Below are 21,176 nucleotides of genomic sequence, written 5' to 3'. Positions count from 1 at the left end.
GTTGTGAATTTCCATTACACAGACAATTTCCAAGCCTTTTTCTACATTAAGTTAACCATGTATCCCTTGGTTTTCTCAGCAAATTTATTTTTAAATGGTAATTTATTTTAAGGTGAAAAACCAAACCATCCGCTATCCTAAATCTGATGTAGCTGCTAATTTGGTTTATATCCTAGGGGGAAAAACATTTATTGAGTGTTAAGGCATCAACTGCCTTTGGGAAAAGTTTCACTGCAGATCTCTCAACTAATCTATATGCACAAAAAAACGAAGTTAAATAAATTCTTACCATAAAAACCCAGGAAAATGTTATGAATAACCACGTGTGTGCGTACACACATAGATACATGTGTATTTTAATTTTCTTAATACTTTGAGCCAGAAAGTATCAAACCAAATAAACTTTCACACACAAAAAAAATACCACTAGAATCTTCTTTTTGACTTTACACATACACACATTCAGAACCCTGAATGATCTGTATCTACCCAAACTACTGGTTCCATACTGGATCTATTGGTTCATTCAATCATTTCCTGAGCAATATGCCAGGCATTTTACATACATTAACCCTGTTTTCACAATAATTCTGTATGATAGATATTATTATCCTATTTATCAATAAGGAACGGGAAGTTCAGAGGAGTGAAGTGAGAACCCAGAGGTCACACAGAATCTTGTAGCCTTTTCTGACTTCTTGGAACATTTTGTCCAAATCAACGAGTATCTCCAAGCCCTATTCATTCCCAGGTGAATGTGTTGGAGGCCTCTTTCAGTGCTTTTTTACCCTGTGGTTTTAAGGAAATCTTCAAATCCTTCTGTATGGCCCAAATACACAGATTATAGCTGGGCGCCTCAGGAGGAAGTGAGCTCCCCGTCTGCAGAGGTATGCATGTATATTTGCTTGATCCTGTAGAGCACAAACTGGAGAAGGATGTCTGATGACTTAGAGAGTCTCTTTCAAACCTGAAGATCTGATACTGCTTGGGTCCCTGGTAAGAAAGGATTTACCACAAAGCTGGGACTAAACTTCTGCTTAATTATTTACACACTGCAAAACAGAGATGTTCTAGGACTCAGTCTTCTGAGTCGTCTTCTTCTTTTCTATGTGTGATAAAAGATGTAGAGGCTACCAAATGGTCTCCAAGTTGTGTGGAACTTTGGTAATAGAAGAAGAGTTATCTACACAACCGAAATCATTTGACTGACAAAAATCAGATGAATCACTTAGTTCTCTCAACCAAAAGTGAGGAAAATCTAAGGAAAACTGACTTGAGGAAGAAAAAAGGAAGAATATATTGGCTCATGTCATGGAAAAATCCAGAGATATATGGATTTGGCTTTGGGCACAGCTTTATTCCAGCCACACATGATGCCAGCAGGATTCTCCTCAGCTCTATTTCCTCTAAACTGGGTCTGTTTTGAAACTCCACATGGTACCTAGATGGCTGTGGCTCTTCCAAGCCTCATATCAGGGAGAGATCACAACAGAACTGCCCCTGAAGATGTCTGAACACATCATCTTGGTCCCAACTAAGTGACTTTCCCCATCCCCAAACCCTTCCCTGTGGCCAAAGTGATGAGGCATTCTAATTGATTAGACCATTCAAACTACAGGACTGGGAAAGGGTGCTTTCTCAAAGGAGAGCCAGGCCCACAGAAGAAGGGAGAAAGACTGCTGTGCAGAATAAAATGGATTAACCCTATGCCCCATTAGAAAGAACAAAGTTTATTTCCTCATCTCACCCCTGCAAAGTCATTAATTCTTGCACTCAATTCAAAATCCGACCCCCATGTTTACCGCTGAATCGTAATTTTTTTAAGATTTTATGTATTTATTTGACAGCCAGACAGCCAGTGAGAGAGGGAACACAAGCGGGGGGAGTGGGAGAGGAAGAAGCAGGCTCATAGCAGAGGAGCCTGATGTGGGGCTCGATTCCAGAACGCCAGGACCATGTCCTGAGCCAAAGGCAGACGCCTAACGACTGAGCCACCCAGGCGCCCCTGAATCGTAAATAACACTAGTAATGAGAGTTGTAGTAATAGTAACAATAAGAGTAGTAACTAGGAATTATCGAGTACATACTTTAAACCTCGATACTCTGTTAAACACTTTACATACATTATTGCTCCGTCGTCAATTCATAGATGAGCAACTGAAGCTCAATGAAGTTAAATGACCTGCCCAAGACCACATACTTACAAGGAGTATAACCAGAATTCAAACCAAGATCCAACTCAGAAACCATATTCTTAACCCAAACACAAAACTACCTCTCTCTCAATAATGTTCTTCCTTGTATCTCTGACCCACCTCTAAGCCAATGCTCTGACTTCCTTTAGACATGCCTGTTGCCGGTCCTGCAACTTAACACATTGCAACTATCCTATTGCTACTAAAATCAGCTAGAACTACCTTTGGTTAGGTGGGATTCTCTTTGATTCACCTTACACTTGAAAAAAGCTTAACAATGCTTGAAACAACAGATGTGAAGTCCGCTGGTAGCAAGAAGCAGGCCCTTACGCCTCCCGAAGCAACCAAAGGAAGGAGCTGACTTCATCACTCATCTGAACAACAGCAGCAACGGGATTTCTGTTACTCACTAGAAATGGTCTCATTAAAGAAAAATCCCATGTGCTTCCGCACTGTAAATGTGCCAACAGACAGCTCAGTAGGAAACATTTCCAAACAGCAAAATCGTTAGTCGGAACATGACAATCTAAGCAGAGGAACAGAAGATCATTCACACAGCATGGAAGTGAGGAAATTTACAGATCCTGCTGCAATGTAAAAAGTATTATAATTAATTGCTAATTTTCTAGGGGAGGAAGTTGTTTATCACATTTCTTAAGCAAAGAAGACAACTAAGACAACTTTCCTTTTTTTTTTTTTTTATTGTCAGTAAGAAGATTGATTTGGCAGCTAGGAGGGGCAGAGGGAAAGGGAGAGAAAGAGAGTGAGAATCTCAAGCAGGCTCCACACCCAGTGCAGAGCGCAATGTGGGGTTCAATCTCACAACCCTGAGATCATGAATTGAGCTGAAATTAAGAGTCAGATGCTTAACCAACTGAGCCACCCAGGCACCCCACGATGGAGTTTTGATAGAAAGTCAACTTGGGTGCCTGGGTGGCTCTGTCAGCTAAGCATCCACCTTTGGCTCAGGTCATGATCCCAGGGTCCTGAGAGAGAGAGCCCCGCATTGGGTTCCCTGCTCAGTGGGGAGTCCGCTTCTCCCTCTCCCTCTGCCACTCCCCCTGCTTGTGTGCTCTAATAAAATCTTTAAAGAAAAAAAAAGTTAACCTTCTAACTTACTAAACTCATTCCCCATACCTATGTGATTTGAAAAACAAAATCAAGTTACAGAAAATGTTCAGAACTATTTTTTTTTTGATACACGAGCTTGAATTGAAATGAATATTCTCTTAACACTGGGTAAAGACCTCAATACTAGAAATTAAAAGTAATGCTGAAAGACAAAATTCTCATAAGCCCCTCTTGAGTGCCCAAAATGTGTGTGTTTTTCACTATCTCAAAAATTAAAAGAAAAACTTTTCATTTGCATTAACACATGTACGCTAAATCCTCTCTTTCTAAAGAATAATTAGATGTCAACTGACAGATCACTTATACTTTATAATTTCATGAATTCCTTTGGTCTTCCCAGGATTTTCCTAATTTCCAAAAGAAAACCTATCCATGTCAAAGCCTATGGTTCAGGGTAGACTTCTGGAACCCAGAACCAAGGGAGAACTTATACAAGATTAGGGAGTAGATTACACCACAATGGGAAAGTGAGAGGAAGGTTAGCATAAAACTGTCTGCATGTGTACAGATGAGAATCTGTAAAACATTTATTCAGGTAGAGTTCTTAATTTCAACCGCCATTATACTGAAGGCTCATGCAATATCCTAAATCTTTCCTACCTTAAAAAAAAAAAAACTGTAATTAGATGCCAAGTCACAGATCACTTATGCTTTTTTTTTTTAATTTCATATATTCCTTTGGTTTTCTCCTATGAGTTCATCTTTCTCCCTGTGCATTCACACAACAGCGAGACCCACACATAGATGGCAGACAAGAAAAACAAAGGGCTGGGAAGTCAGAAGGTCTGACCAGATCCAAACCAAGGGCACCTTCAAATCACTGTTAAACCTCCCCATCTCAGTTTTCTCATCTGAGAAAGGGGAAGACTTGCTTGTTTCCTTCACAAGACTATCACAAAACTCAAACGAGGTCAGCAATACGAAGTAATCTCAAAGCTTCAAAATGCTACAAAAACATTAGATACTGTTATTATAATTATTATATTCCTAGGCAAAAAGGGCCAAATATACATGAATCCTAGATTTGTTATTTGTATGAATTGAAGCAGAAAGGAGGGTATGTAGTTATAGACATTCTCTTTTTATGTTAATAGAAAATTTAAATCCCAAGGAATGAAGAGAAAAAAACTAACCTGTTTACATCCTATTAAAATTTATAGTCACAATACCAGGAATGATTTGGTCTCTACATCAACACACTGTTGACATTTTTTTTAAATGTAAAAACCAAAAATTGCATGAATTGTCCAAGTTCTGTCACTTGCAGTCCAGAATCTGTAAATAGGGACAATAATGGTACCTACATGGTGGGGTTGATATGAAGATTGAGTCAATATGTGCAAAGCAGTGGACGCTATGTGAATGTCTGCACCATGGTAGCAGTGAGAATCAGCCAGATCTGGGTTCAAACCATTGCTCCAATCTCTACCAGATGTGTGATTTGAATAGTACTTACATCTCAGAGAGCCATTGTGAGGATTAATGATCATATATGTGTGTATATATGTATGTGTGTATGTATACGTATATGTGTGTATATATGTGCACATATAGATGCAGATTGAAAACATACCAATTATCTTGAAAGTTATCAGTAAGCAGTGGGATTGATGGTTTTGTTTAGAGTAATAATGTTTAATGGTAGTAATACTGGTACAGTATGAAACAGCATCATAAATTCTCTAACTTTCAATGGCTTATTTAGGCCACATACAGTTTTGGAAGAGATATCGCACCAATCTTGGCAGTAGCAAGAATGTATGTGATTTTAGAGTGCTGAGTACAGGATCAAGTTCTCAATGACATCCCCAAGTTTAACTCTGTTTCAGACTTATCATTGCCAAAATATTTTAAGTAGACAGAAACACATTTACCCTTGAGAAGCATACAGTTTACTCCTTCACATTCAACTCTATTATCTCAACTCCTACAAAGCTTCCGTTGTGTAAGTGCACAGTGGTACTCCACTAGAACAAGGCCATGCGTTTCCAGAGCATTTAGAGGACTTCCCAGTCTTTGTCAACATCATTTCTTGCAAATCTGAATGAAAAATTAAGAGCTCCTTGAAAAGCTTTAAAAAGTCTAGGCTTTTTTTTCATTTCTCATTTCCCTATTTCATTTTCATTTTTCACTTCCCCAAAAGAGTGAAAAGAAAATCAAAAAAGACTCTTAAAATAGGGGGAGGAGTCAAAGAATAAAGAAAACATCTTTTTAAACTGTTAAGATGTTTTTTAGGGCTAACAACTTGGAGGACCATCCACCTTACCTTGAATTCTAGTTGATTCCTCTTCATCTTCGCGGCTTCACTTCATGGCCACAGACAAAGAGGCTACCTACCAACCTCCCCACCAGGCTTGGTTTTCAGTTGCTTTTATTTCTTACCATGCTATCTTCCATCACTTTTTTGGACCTCAAAACTGTTAAATCACAGCTTGCCAGAGGAAAAGGGAATCTTAGTAACCACGGTCTTACACCCATTTCCTTTTGCACAGGCTTCCAAACTGACAGTCTGATGAATGAGAATACTGGTGACTTCCAGAAGATGACAGAGGGACTCTAGGTTCAAGATGCCAAGGCTTCTCTCTCCTTGGGCAGGGTGGCTTACCCATACTTGCATCAAATTTCCTATGTGTCCGTTTCAAGTTTGTGCAATTTATTCCTATGGTCAAGCAAGCCAATTCATTGCTTGGTTTTCACTTTATAACTAAAATATAATATCTTAGAAATCAAATGAAATGTCATTCTCAAACAGCCTTTTGATGAGATCCTAGCACCTGAATTACAGGAGTAAGGGCAAACTTCTCACTATCATTTAGTTTTATTTCCTGATTCTTATGTGCTTATTTTCATAATGCTATTATGTCCACAGGGGCAAAAATAAGGTCACCTTAATTACCTCTTTTATGATTTCTTACATGCAAAAAGTTTGTTTATGCTCAATCACTTCAAAATAAATGACCAGAACTTTAAAAAGAATAATTTGTCACCTATTACACACAAGTGTTTGGTATACATATAAGTAATAACAGCAAATATTAGAATAATTTACATGTGGCAAATATCATTGAAATCCAACAAGCTAACCTGTATCTGCTGAAATCCAACCAACAGGAATTACTCAACAGTCTCAAACATTTTGGATTCATGTCTTCTCCATCACCTACCCAAGTGTCAAAATAGAGAGAGAGGCAGCAGAACATTCCCAAATTCCAAAAATTAGGTGCCTTTCAGATATAGAAAAGACTGGAGGGGAAAAAAATACTGGCCCTACTATTTGTAGGATGGAAAACCATAGTGCTACCCTCTGAGGTAGCCAAAGGAAAAGCCACTTCTGGGTAAAAGACTCTCCTTGTACTGCTTTAAATAAAAAAATAATTCTAGTCCTGGGGCACCGGGGTGGCTCGGTCAGTTAAGTGTCCAACTCTTGGTTTCGGCTCAGGTCATAATCTCATGGGTGGTGAGATCAAGCCCTGCATTGGGCTCCGTACTCAGCGGGAAGTCTGCTTGAAGATTCTCTCCCTCCACCCCTCCCCTCATGCTTGCATGCTCTCTCTCTCAAATAAATAAATCTTGAAAAATAATAACAATAATTCTAGTCCCATTTGGACAGTGTTATTTGCTTTTTTGCTAAGTCACCTACGTGTGAAATTTCATTACGTAATGCAGATACCTAGACCACGTAAGTCACATGTCCTTCTTCAACAAGAAATGGTATTTGATAAAACGTTCTCCACTGAAAACACATAGAAAATGAAATGTGATTACCTTTCCAAAGTCACGAACATCAAACAGGTCAAATGCTTCAAAGAGTTCACTCTTTCTCATTCCAAAGGTCTCACAACAGGCTGTGAGGAATGTCCTTATGTTCTTCAAACAGAGAAACTGAGGAAAGGGAAACAACTATTAGTACATAGTGAATCATTCTGAACGCTCTATAACCTTTGTCCACCCAGAATATTATAAAAAAAAAAAAAATGACAAGGGGGGAAAAAATTCAACTTTTGAGGTTGCTTTTCAATTAATCCTTTAGCATTTACTGAGTACCCGCTTAGACACAGGTGACACATCTTTGAAGAAGGTACACAAAATTTCCGTCCTCGTGAAACTTAAATTCATTTTTTTTTTTAAGATTTTATTTGACAGAGACAGCCAGTGATAGAGGGAACACAAGCAGGGGGAGTGGGAGAGGAAAAGGCAGGCTCACAGCTGAGGAGCCTGATGTGGGGCTCGATCCCAGAACCCCAGGATCACGCCCTGAGCTGAAGGCAGACGCTTAACGACTGAGCCACCCAGGCGCCCCTGAAACTTACATTCTAACACAAGAACATAGACAAGAAAAAAACTCAGCAACAAAAACACAAAAAGTAAATATTTTATTTTCATGTGGTAGTAAGTTCAATAGAAAAAAAACAAAGCCAGGAAGAGGGATCAGGAGCACTGGTGGGGTGGGGTAGGAGGCACTTAAATGGATGGTTAGAGAAGGTGTCAGCGGGAAGAGAGCAGATAAGCAGAGATCTGAAGGTGAAGGAGCAAACCATGCAGAAGTACAGGACACAGCATTCCAACTTAAAGTAGCATCCCATGCCAAAGCCCTGAGACAGAAGTATCTGAGGTGTGTTTAAGGAAGGGGCCAGTGCGGCTGGAACAGAGTGACTGACGGGCAGAAAGGTAGGAGGTGAGCTAGGAAGGTACTGGGGTCAGAAGACAACCTTGTTGGACCAGCTTTTACTCTGACCAATGCAGAAGTCATTGGAGGCTTTGAGGCAGAGGGGGGATATGTTTTACAGGGGTCTTTCAGGCTGCTGTTTTTAATATAGATGGAAAGGGGATGGATCAAAGACAGAGACAGGAAAAGCAGATAGAAGGGTAAGAGACATCTGTGGGAAGACCAGATGTTACATTTTGACTATGTTAAATTTGAGATACCCATTGAGGCAAGCAACCGGATATACAAGTCTGCGGTCCAGCGTACAAGTGTGTAGTCTAGGCATAAATTTGGGAGTCTTTGGAGTATACAGAACATTTTTAACTATGACGCTGCCTGAGAGGACTTTGGGAGAAAACAGAGGAGAGAAAAGGACCTGGGACTGAGTAATCTTAGGAGATCAGGAAAAGAGCCCACCAAGAGGCTGAGCATAAATGACTGGTGAGGAAGGGGAACAACCAGGAAAACAGGTTTTCCCTGAAGTCAAGTAAAGAAAGTGTTTCTAGAAAGAAGGAATGATAAACTGTTAGCTGCTGATGATAGATGAGATTTGACCAAGCGCTGTCCATGGAATCTGGAAGTGTGAAGGTCATGGGTACGCTTTGATAAAAGCAGGGTCCTTGTGGAGTGGGGTGCTTGGAGCAGGTTCAAGAGACAATGGGAGGAGAGGAAGTGAAGAGAATATAGAATATAGACTCTTAAGGAGTTTGCTGCAAAGGAGAACAGAGGATTGAGGAGGTAGTCAGAGACAAAGAGAAGTCAAGGAGGACCTTTCTAAAAACAATGGAAGCTGTTACAACAGGTTTTTATTTTGATGAGAATAACTCAGTAGAGAGGAGAAAGCTGGTCATGCAAGAGAGGTGAGTCAAGTCACCCGAATGAGGTCGGTGAGTAGGCAGAGGGGTGGGAGTGGGGGCTCTGCTGCTCAAGTGGATTAGTCTAACTCGGAGAGAGCATGCTCAGTTCATCAACACTAACAGGGAACACTAAGAGGGAAGGCAGATCAGATAACGATTTCTAAAAACAAAATTTAGTTTCAGTCTCCAAAGGCTCAGATCCACCTAAGCAAAACACACACACACACCCTGGAAGCGAGTTACTTCTTTCTGGGAACACAAGCTGCAGTAGCACACGAGACTAGTACCCTCCAATTAGCGAGAAACCCGTCAGCTAACTTGAGCATTTTTTTAAGCACTGTCAATGTTTCATTTTGTTTTGTTTTTCATATTGGTTTTTTAATTTACAGAAAGCACGTTTTACTTCCTCAGTATTTGAAACATTCAGAGTTTTCACAGACTTAACTCAGATGCAGTTTGACCCTTTACAGAAACCCTTCTCGGAGGCTTAAATATTTCAGGAAGGGTTAAAACCACAGGGGAAGCATCATAAACCCTTTTGAAGCACAAAGGCAGAAGCCAATCTGCACTTGGAGTTACCATTTGCACTTTAAAAAATTCATAGGAGACCTTTACAACACAGAATCACTCTACATATAGCTCTTCCACACAGGCTTGCTTATTTACAGATTAAAAGCCTTGCATTCTGCCAAGAGACAATAATTACTCTCTTGGGGATTATGCAACTGCTCTCTTGCAATATTTTTTACATAATTAAGTGCCCAACTCATAGCTCACCAAGGAGAAGCATAATTGCACATGCCACCCTCCGAAGATTTCTCACCAAACTCAGATTTCGCCCTGTGTAGGAAAAACTACAGTGGACCTCCACTCAAGTACTTCCTTAATGCAGGAAAGAAAGTATTTCTGAAAGTTAAAACAAAACAAACAAACGAACAAAAACTGAAATGTAGCCATTACTGCATACATACTTAATAACAGGTCTTCCCCTTACTTCTGGAAGGGACCTTAACCTTATTTGCCCCTTAACTAGTTTTCAGTTCTATTAAATTCCACAAATATTTACTGGATTTGGAAAAGGTCACTGGGATACTCTCACTTTTTTGAGGTAATCCTCAAATTTCGTCTTCCCTGTAGGTATTTCTTCAGTCAACAGTTTTTGAATACTTACAACATTCCAGACACTGGAAATGCTAAAAGTGAGTAACACAAGTGGTTCTGCCACAAGCTTGTCTATTCATCTCATCGAGAGGTTTTCACAGTTATCCAAAGTGTGGCTGATTACACTAGGGTCACATTCCCCTTGATGTTCGTGGGTGCTCAGCTCTGTGCATGCACAGGAACAAAGCTGAGGGACGGAGGAGGTGGCCCCCTACCACTGCAGAAGCACTGGGCAAAGCTGGGACTGACAGCCTGCCTGCCACTCCCGAGACTTAGTTTTCATCACGCTGAGCGTGTTCTTTTTCCAGTTTCTTTTTTAAAATCTCAAACCAAAAGTTGAAAAGATAGTGCAATGAACACTCCACCTACTCAACTGGAACATACTGCCATAACTGTGATTTTTTTTAAAAGACTTATTTGAGAGAGAGAGAAAGAGAGAGAGAGATCAGGGGGAGGGGCAGAAGGAGAGGGATAGAGAGAGTCTTAAGCAGACTCTGCAATGAGCACGGAGCCTGACCCCAGGCTCGACCTCAAGTCCCTGAGACCACGACCTGAGCTGAAATCAAGAGTCGGACACCACTGACAGTACCACCCAGGCGCCCCTACCTATGTGCTTTTATATGCCAACTGTTTATTTATAAGATGTATTTTGCTGAAGTATTTGGAAGCAAGTTACAAATATCACAACACTTCACTCCTAAATAGCTCAATATACATCTCCTAGGAATAAAGATATTTTCCTACATACAATACCACTATCACACCTAAGAAAATTAACAATTCTAGGTTATCTAATATCTAGTCCATATTCAAATTTCCTCAATTGCCCACCCTATGTCTCTTTATGCTATGTCCTCCCCCAGTCTAGGATCCAATTAAATTTTATCCATTGCATTTGGTTGCTTTATTTTTGCAGTATTTTTTTTTAAGATTTTTTAAATTTATTTGACAGAGAGAGAGAGACAGCCAGCGAGAGAGGGAACACAAGAGGGGAGAGTGGGAGAGGAAGAAGCAGGCTCCCAGCGGAGGAGCCTGATGTGGGGCTCGATCCCAGAACTCCGGGATCACGCCCTGAGCTGAAGCAGACATTTAACGACTGAGCCACCCAGGCGCCCCGTATTTTTGCAGTATTTTTTAATTTAAAAATAAAAGGCAGTGGGATTTCTCAGACACTGACTTTTTGAAGAGTCCAGACAAGTTGTCTTATAGAAGGTCCCACATTTTGCATTTGTCTTACTATTTCCATGGTATCATTAAACCTGTTCCTCCATCACTCGTATTTTCAGTGAACCAAAAGCTTAAGTACAAAATAAACAGTTCTGGCAAAAATACTTCCTACTGTGAAATTCATATTTCACAACATCTAAAGATACAAAATGTTGGGTTAAGCCATTATTATTGCTGCTAGCTTGGTCGCTTCATTAGGATATTTACTGCCACATCTATTGTTAAGGTACATGTCCCCCTTTATGTTAATAAAAATCCTAGGGGTGATAATTTGATACCATGTCATATTTCCCAATAATTTTTCACCATGACTTACCATCCACTAATAACCCTTGCTTTCATTATTCCACTTGGGACTACAAAACAGTGATTTTTCTGACTCTTATCATTCTTTCCATAATTATTAGCTGGTATTCTTACAAAAAGAGCTTTCACTGCCCTTCCTCCTGTCTCCTTTTTAAATTAATAACCACCACTTTTTTTCATGTTCATATTATCCCAAATTTGGCCATTTGGGGATCCCTTCAAACTGGTTCCTGTGTCCTTTTAACAGAATGCCATTTTCTTCATTTTCTTAGGTCAAGTTGTCCCAAACCCACATCATATGTTCTATTGCTCTAGTTCTGCAACCAGCCATTTCTCCAAGCAAGTCCATTCCCACGTACGTGGTAAATGCTATTTAGAAACAAAGGTCTGAGCACCAGGCTGCTCCCAGATTACATGAGCCAGTTTTATCAAACAGACCAATAGCTCCATCCTTTGCTTAAGCAATCCGTCACAAAAGAAAGAGTTAATGTAAACAAGATTGGCCTAAATGATCTCTAATGTACCACTCACAATTCTACAATTTTCTTTGTGGAATGCTTAATAAGCCACCTCTTATTTTACTCTAAGGTGAAGGAATGTTGGATTTATTGAAGATGATTGATGAACACATGTTTTATGCTTAGAGATGGGATTGATGTTTTGACACTATTATTTCAGTATAAGGTTTTTCTCCCCAGTTTATACACTCTTTTAGATTAGTAGCCACGTGATAGTCCCTTTGTATCATCTGTGGTAGCTTAAAACATTCTGCCTTCAGAGATGGCTTATGACACAGCAGGACAAATATAGCGCATTATTTCATAAACAAACCTCGTGTTTGATAAGAATTATACAACTTTGCTAAAGCATTTAATTTATGAGATAACTTTAGTAGATCTTAGAATTTAGGATTCAAATTTTAAGAATCAGAACTTTAAATAACTTCAGGATTTTTTAAATAATGAATGTATCCACACAAGATAGTTACTAAAAATTAAAAGATATACAAAAGTCTAAAGAGCATTTTCTCATTTAACAAATACTATTGAGGTGCAGATTACATACTAGGTATCATCAAACTTCATAGAACATACTTCCCATTGGGTACTGCTTTCTTTAATTTATTAAACCCATGTTAATGGAACGAAACTGCCAAGAACTAGGTATTTTAAAAAAGCAAGTATGACTCAAACTGCCCTCAGAAGAGTTATCCTGGTTGGGCGAAGCATCCAGACCAGTGAAGGCACAATTACACAGCATGTGGCAACTGCCATAAAGAAAGCATTCAAGAGTGCTTTGGGAGCCCTGGAGAATCAGAGACAGCTTTCTGGAATAAGTGACAGATGAGATGAGAGCTGAAGGATAGGTTAGAGTCAGCCACAAAAACAGGAAAAGTGGTTGCCATTCAGGAACGAGAAAGGAAGATGCCAGACTTGGGGTGCAAGGGAGTACCAGGTAAATGGCACAGCACATGTATGAGCCCAAGACAAGGTATGAACCGCTGGGGGCAGTGGAAGTGGTACGGAATGGACACAACCCTCTGGGGGGCAGCAGTGAGAGTGGGGTTGGAAAGCAGAGCTGGAAAGGGGAGTGGGGTTTACAAAGGCATGCCAAAGGAATGTGGGCTTTCTCCTAGAAGACATTGTGAGGTTCAAGGGTTTTAAATAGAGTTGAACACTCAGCTTCCATTTTATGAGTATTACAGTAATTTTTGAGTGTTTGCTATGTACCAGACTCTAGGCTAATGTTTACGTCCTTTAATCCTCATGACAACTCAATCAGGAAAGTTTTCATTTTCTCTTTCATGCATACTGAGTTTACTCAAGGTTATATAACTGCATTTGCCAAAGTAATAGAGTCATGATTCAAATCCAGACATTCTTGCTACAGAGCCCACATCCTTACCTACTTGTTATACTAGCTCCCTTTGGCAGTGTGCAGACTAAGCATTTTCTTTTCTCTTTATTAAGGAGATGATATGGGTTAGGTGGGCAAGACAGGAGAGTTAGGAGGCTGCCATATTAGTTTAACAAAAGATTATGGTGCTCTGGACTAGGATGGTAGGAGGAGGAATTGAAAAAACTCTATGAAGTAATATGGAAAGGAAATACCCAGTAACTGATTGACTATGCATGGCATGGGTGGGGTGAGAGAGAAAAGAGAAGAATTAGGAATTACATCCCTAGCTCCGTTGTGGGCATTGCACATACAGTAAAAACACTCACTGAAAATGGTAGCTTAGCAGCTGGGGGATGGGGTGTGTGAAAAGGAGCCACAGACAGGAGACTATTAACTCTCGTCTTTGCGTCTGAAAAGACCCAGTAATGAGAGAAGAGTCTAGGCAGCATCTCAGGTATATCCAGTGATGAGTGACATTCGAACAACACGGACACCAGTCTTCAGCCACCACACTCACCCTCTCTCTGCCCCTTCAGACACACACGAGCAGCTCGCTTATTTACTACAAGTTGAATTAAAATGGTAGAAGAGCATTCAATAGATGCAGATAACCTTCAAAGAAATTTTAACACCATCAAGGTCTGACACCCTCAAATTATACAGAGCTCTCCAGATTAGATAACGTTTCATCACCAGATTGCTATCACAACAGACAAGGCTTTGCAAGGTGCAGCCTCCCACACGACCACTTCAGCGCTAGCGACGGTGATGTTCCAGAAAGGAAACATTTAAAGGTCAGACTGCGAGAGTTCACTATAAAGCTCTGAGACGATCTTTCTCTTCTCTCTACTCCTTTTATAAGGTGTACGGTTGCCTTTTTCTCGTAAGAGCCGTTTTGACTTTTCTCAACGATATGCATACAAGCAGGATCGTTTCCCTTTTTTATTTGAAAAAGTAAGCATCTACTTCTCTAAAATTGTTAGCAAAAAATGGACTAGTTGTGTTAACTGACACTACATAACAGGAAAAAACCTCCCCAGTTTATTGTGAAATGAGCTATTTCAATCCCAACCGAGAAATGGTATGGGGGGGGGGGGCGGGGAAGGCTGAGGATTTCTAACAGCTTCACAGCTTGTACACTTGCGGGCTTACTGCAATTTTCACAAGGACCTCCAACAGTCAAGCTGCATGATGAAGACAGACGTTCTTCGGGTCTCATCTCTTATTTATTTATTTGATTGAGAGAGAGAGAGGGAGGGAGGGGCAAAGGGAGAAGCAGGCTCCCTGCTAAGTGTGGAGACAACTCTGGCTCAACCCCAGGACCCTGAGACCATGGCCTGAACTGAAGGCAGATGCTTCACCATCTGAGCCACCCAGGCGCCCCTCGGGGTCTCATTTCTTGATGGAATGCTCATTATCGCATTTGAAGGAGAGACTGAATTTGAGAGGTTAACATAATCTGAATTATGAGTGGCTGTTCATGAGCTGATTGACAGTTTTGAAAGGCACAGAAGAGATCATGACGAAGCCTATTTACAAACATTAAGGTACAAGAGTTTTCCTTTTTTAGCCCAAGCCTCAGCTTAAGACTTTGTCAAGCTCTGCCTCGGCCGCCTGTCATCCTAACTCCTCCTCTATTCTTTTCCCAAGGAATCAATCATCTTTTGCAGGACTAGAAGGCAGGAAGGCATGGAAGGAAAATAGTAATAAATCAAGTTTCTCTTTTATTGGGGTCTTCTATTTCTGTCCCTTTAGCCTTATCTTCTCTCTCCCTCTACATCTGCCTTTTAAAATTAAGAGAGCTAAATTCTACAGCTTTCGGAAGGAAAACAAAAGGGGGAAAGAAAAAGAATTTTTATTTGTATACGGACTTTGTCCTTTTCCCTTGTGATTCGGAGGATCCCAACTGAAGGGGTACTATCACCACTGTTCTGTAAAGGAATCATATCTACCGACGCCTTCTGAATAATTATAAAATAATGATGCTGCACTTAGCATTAGTTCAGGAGTGCCCAGTGTCTTCAAATAATTTTCTTACTGATCCTGTTATTATAAATAAATGAAGACCCTAAAGAACATGCAGGGAAGAAGTCCAGAAAGGGAGGGGAGTTGTTTTCCTAGCTCTGTCACTAAACCAAAACTCCCCTGTTTTCAATAAACTAAAAGCCATGTTGATTGCTGTCCAGGCTGCAAAGCATTTTTAAGGGATTAAAAAAAAATTATTCATAAATATGGTCATTTAATAACATTCGAAATTGCAGGTTTTTTTCCATTTTCTTTAATGATTAAAACTTTTATGGGTCATATGTAACTTTATGAAAGTGATCAAGCCCCAAAATGTAGCTCTAATTGTGAGAACACACGCACCCAAATAGTCTGCAGCACTCTGGCTCACACCTGTGATAATACCCATCTTGACTATATCTGTTCTCCCAACTACTGCCACATGAAAAACATTTGAAAGTAGAGACTACCTTTATTTCACCTGTGTATCCACACAGCTTTTATAACAGACAAGTGGTTTTAATAAATAATCAACAATTGATGATGCAGTTTGTGTGTTTAAAAGATAAATGGCAACCGCTCCTTGGTAGCCAGGGAACTCCTGGGGAAATTTTACATTCAATTGTCATCATCTCCTCTGACAGGTTAGTGTGTCGATAGGTATTCTTTATTAAATTACCCCCAAGAACTTTTTTAGAATTTGGTGATGTTAAGAATTACAAGTAAAATAAAGATTTTAAATCATTAAGCAGTTACATTCTTGAGCGTCATTTCTAGTCTGGGTTGCCAGCCTCCGGTGTATATTCAGTGGTAGCCTGCTAACAGAGTTTCAGGACTCCTGGCCAGCTGTCACCATCATACACACGAGCCCTTTGCTGCTTTCAACAGCCCTTGTCCTCACAAGAGGGAGCACTGTACCCCTCTCTCTTGACAACAATTTAGACCCTTGGTTGCAAAGGTTATCTGTCAACCTCAGCATTAGCCCTTGGACCCAGAGAAGGTTAACAAACAGCATTCAATTCTCCGTATGTGTTTCTAGTCTACACTGAGAAACTGCGCACCTGGGAAGTCCAGAGGTCAAAATTAGCCTGAAACATCTATTTTACTAAGTTCATGAACCTGCTACTGAAAGCACTGTATGTCAAAGCCTTTAATGAGAAAAAGTCACACTCAACCCTATTGTTATCTGGAATACAGCTAGCCCAAAGCACACTAACAATGGCCCAGTCTCCATTCTAGAGAAGACTTGCTTGTGGGGTTCCCTATGAGAGGTATGCAAAGAAGGCATTTCTTTTTGCACAGACTGTTAAGAGATAGTAGAACGCAGTAGCTACAAGTCAGGATTTTGACTAGTAACAATGTAGCTCCAGCAGCAGGGACAGTCATACTCACAGCAGAATGGAAGTAGTCATAGTAACAGTTTAGCAACAGCAGTGAGAGAGTAACCATCGGAGTAGCATGGGAGTCCTAGTAGTAACAGCTTAGCAACAGCAGCAGTGCTAGTTTCCTGGCGGGATGCAAGCAGTGGGAGTAGGCAGAGTGGCAGTGATGGTGGCATCAGCTGCGCAGGCAGTCGTTGGACATGAAAACCAGAGTGTCCTGCGCCCTTATCTAGGTGAGAAACGGACTGTCCTCCCAGGGTAGAGCACGCTTGGATCAGCACACCGGCCAAGAAGGCCACTCCCCGTGACGCAGGAATGAGAATCCTGTGACCCTGTTATCCAAAAGGAGCGGAGCTGTGATGATTCTTCATTAGAGACAACATTCAAAACAAGGAAAAAGCTTATGGACACAAATCTGTGTTGCTTTGAGATGAGCCCTACAAATCCACGGTCCAGATAACAAGAATGAAACTTAGTGTGTTTGCGTCTGATGTAAAAGGAAAAGAGCTGTATACAAAACCAAGTAAGTCTGACTGCAGGCAACCCTGCCTCCTACACTTCCCTCCCCTACAAAAAGCCACCTTAGAACGCAGCCACAGAGGCCCTCACATGTCCCTGAGGAGTCCCCACCTTCTCCATCCTTTGCTGCTTAGCCCCCTATGGCCAGGATGCTACCCCTTCCACCTCACCTCACTCCGTGGTACAGCCAGAGCAGGATTTGAGTAGCAGGAGATCGAGAAGGGAAGTAAAGAACAGAGGGGAAGGTAAACCCCGAGTCTCTCCCTCCTCATTTAATCTGCCCTTGATGCTATGGGGTAGGTACTCTTACAATGAGGCAACTGAGGCACTGAGCCCTAAGTCACATGGCTGGTAAGCGGTGGAGCAAGGTTTCGAACCTTGCCTCCAAAGTGCAAAGTCCACACCTTCCACACCCCCGACGTTCTACCTCCTCCCGGGCAGATACCGCCCCGAGCAAGGGGGCTGGGGGCCCAGCTCCTGCCCTCCAGGGCATGAGGGGAGAAATACAAAGGAGCAGAAAGCATCTCGATTCCAGCGTAATAAAGAGAGGCAAGCACCAGGTTTAGTGGGAGCACACAGGAAGAACACCCATCTGATCAAGGGGGTTAGGGTACGATTCACTCCTCCAAGGAAGTGGTCCAAGAACGAACAAAAGGTCATGATAAATGGAATCTGGTGATAAGCAAAGGCCTAGCTTTGGGGAGGAAATGCAGTAGTTCACGTGGCCTCCATAGCCAGTGCAGAGAAGAGAGCATAAGAGATGAAGGGCTGGACAACTAGGCAGGGGCCAGATCCCAAGTGGGCTCAGGATTCACTTCTCAGAGAGCACAAGGCAATGCATCACGATAATACTTATGACTCCACAAACAACAGCAAGTGATAAACGTGTATGTCCCACCTGTGACACTAAGCACTTTCCATGGAGTATCTCAGGTACTCCATACAACAACCCTATGAGGAAGACACTATTATTATACTCTATCCATGAGGAATGGAGACACAGTAAATAACCCAAGGTCAAGGGTAGAGCCAAACCCACCCCCTGCCAGCAGGCTCCCCTAGCAAGTTATGCTGCATCCTTGAGCAGGGGGTAGTGGGGGGAGGCAATGACGGGCTCTATAGAAGCAGTAAGACCAGACTTCAGGCACCTGCCATAGCTTAAGCAAACCTGGGGTCTGCCAGGTTTTCTGCCAAGAAATTTCAACTTCAGAAAAAAGATGCATTAAAAAAAAATAAAAAGTTGCATCTTGGAGGGAAAAGCCAATTCTCTAACCAACAATAACAAAATGTTTCGATTTCCATTCAGTTCGGCATAATACTTAGCTCCAGACCATACAACCTACCTTCCCCTCTTTCTTCCCTCACCTACGAAAGAGAACATACCTTACTTTATCTCTTAACGCCTGCCAGTAGGCTTCTTCTACACATAGTTACATACATTCTGTATAACTTTGAACAAATTCGAAATGACTGAATAGCTTTGGAACAAAATTATTCTCCTATAGATAAAACATTTTTTGTGCCAAATTACATTCTATTTTCTCCCCACATTTCTAACCTAATTGTTATTCTATCTGCACCCACACTCTTCCCAATTTAGTATCACTCCAAATTGTATGCAAATTATACTTCTCACTTTTGATTTTACTACCTAAGAGATTTCTTTATGATTTATGCTCCAGGTTTTAGCTCTGCCCACTCTTTCTCAAGTTACTTTATTAAAACAAGTTGTAGTTTTTTCAAATTAAATACAAGTACACTGGGTCTGCACTAATAGCACTAATACAAAATCTGAACTAAAGATCAGATTTATACCTGACCTATATCGTATCATATTCTCCATATGTTTATGTATACATGTGCATACACACAACTTTGTTAATACCACTACTTCTATACGATATTTCCTTCTGAAATTTTAACCAAGTAGAATACATAACCAAGTAGAAATACATTCTAATTGAGTATAGAAAATGCTCCTTGTTCTCTTCCCCCCACCCTCTTCTTAGACTTCCAATAAACTCTGCCATCTTTATAACCAGGAGATCTGTACTCTGTTTAGAAAACCTGCAAACCAGGGGTGCTTGGGTGGCTCAGCTGGTTAAGTGTCCAATTCTTGATTTTGGTTCAGCTCATGGATCTCAGGGTCATGAGATTGAGCTCCACATCAGGCTCCTCGTTGGGCAGGAAGCTTGCTTATGATTCTCTCTCTCCCTCTGCCCACCCCTACCTGTCCACTGCTATGTGTTCTCCTTGTCTAAAATAATAATTACTAACAATATCTGTTTAAAATGTATATACGTAAAAAAAACCTGCTAACCAATCACCAATACCTCTCACCACATTGTCACCACACCTGTCTCAAACTCAATATCATATCAACAGTGTTTTATTACTAACGGCAATAGAAAAATCTAAAAGAAAAAAAATAAGTGGATGTATCAACCCAAGTTCTGTTAACTCCTATAATCAGATACCCAGAGTCCTCCCTTTCAATCAAGTTTCCCAGTGAACTTACTTCCAGTGAATTAAATGTTTCATCCTTTTAAACATTTTTTAGTGTAGCTGACACACAATGTTACATTTGTTTCACATGTACAACACAGTGATTCAATTTCTCTGTTATGTTCACAAGTGTAGCTCCCGTCTGTCACCATACAGTATTATTACAATAGTCACTGATTGTATTACCCATGTTCTTTTAATCCTGTAACTTACTCATTTCCTACTGGAAGCCTGTATCTCCCAATCCCCTTCACCCATTTTGTCCATCCCTCCCCTCTGGAAACCATCAGTTTGTTCTCTGTATTTATAAGTCTGATTCTGTTTTTTTAGTTTTTAGATTCCACACAAGTGAAATCCTATAGTATTTGACTCTCTCAGCCTGACTTATTTCACTTAGCATTATACCCTCTAGATCCATTCAGGTTGTTGCAAATGGCAAGATTTCATTCTTTTTTATGGCTGAATGATATTCCACTGTGCGTGTGTGTGCACGCGCACGTATGTGTGTGTGTATACACACACACACACACACACACACACACCAATCTTCTTTATCCATTCAACTATCAATGGACACTTAGTTTGCTTCCATATCTTAGCTATTGTAAACAACACTGAAATAAACACAGGGGTCCATATCTCTTTTAAGATTAGTGCTTTCCTTTTCTTTGAATAAATAACAAGTAGTGGAATTATTGGATCATATGGTATTTCTATTTTTAATGTTTTGAGAAACCTCCATTCGGTTTTCCACAGTGGCTGCACCAATTTACATTCCCAGCAATGCACAATAGTTCTTTTTTTTCGTCCATATCCTCGCCAGCTCTTGTTGTTTCATATATATATATATATATATATATATTTAAAAGATTTTGTCAGAGAAAGAGACCAAGCACAAGCAGGGGGAGTGGCAGGCAGAGGAAGAAGCAGTCTCCCTGCAGAGCAAGGAACCCAATGTGGGATTCAATCCCAGGGATCATTACTGGAGCCGAGGTCTTAACCAATTGAGCCACCCAGGCATTCCCCCTATGTCTTTTTGATACTAGCCATTCTGACCGGTGTGAGGTGACCTCTCAGTGTGGTTTTGATTTGCATTTCCCTGACTAGTAATGTTGAGCATCTTTTTCAAGTGTTTGTTGGCCATCTGTAGGTCTTCTTTGGAAAAACATCTATTTCAGTCCTCTGCCCATTTTTTAATTGGATTATTTGTGGGGTTTCGGTGTAGGGTTGTAGAAGTTCTTTATGCATTTTGGATATTAACCCCTTACTGGATGTATCATTTGCT

The 21,176-nt window shown here is 40.7% G+C and overlaps 1 protein-coding gene across 2 annotated transcripts in view; it reads right to left on the bottom strand.

Moving 5' to 3' along the window:
* VAV3 (vav guanine nucleotide exchange factor 3) overlaps window positions 1-21,176 on the bottom strand; it is a 340,276-nt gene that overhangs the window by 254,115 nt on the left and 64,985 nt on the right. For both annotated transcript variants that reach the window (XM_057310419.1, XM_026484676.4), the window contains exon 2: window positions 7,092-7,208. In XM_057310419.1, coding sequence (XP_057166402.1) covers window positions 7,092-7,208 — 117 coding nt within the window. The remainder of the gene's footprint in view (window positions 1-7,091; window positions 7,209-21,176) is intronic.

The sequence above is a fragment of the Ursus arctos genome, unplaced genomic scaffold (assembly GCF_023065955.2).
Source record: "Ursus arctos isolate Adak ecotype North America unplaced genomic scaffold, UrsArc2.0 scaffold_12, whole genome shotgun sequence".
Lineage (NCBI taxonomy): Eukaryota > Metazoa > Chordata > Mammalia > Carnivora > Ursidae > Ursus > Ursus arctos.
The sequence above is the reverse complement of the archived record's forward strand: the minus strand, read 5'-3'. Positions and strand labels throughout refer to the sequence as shown.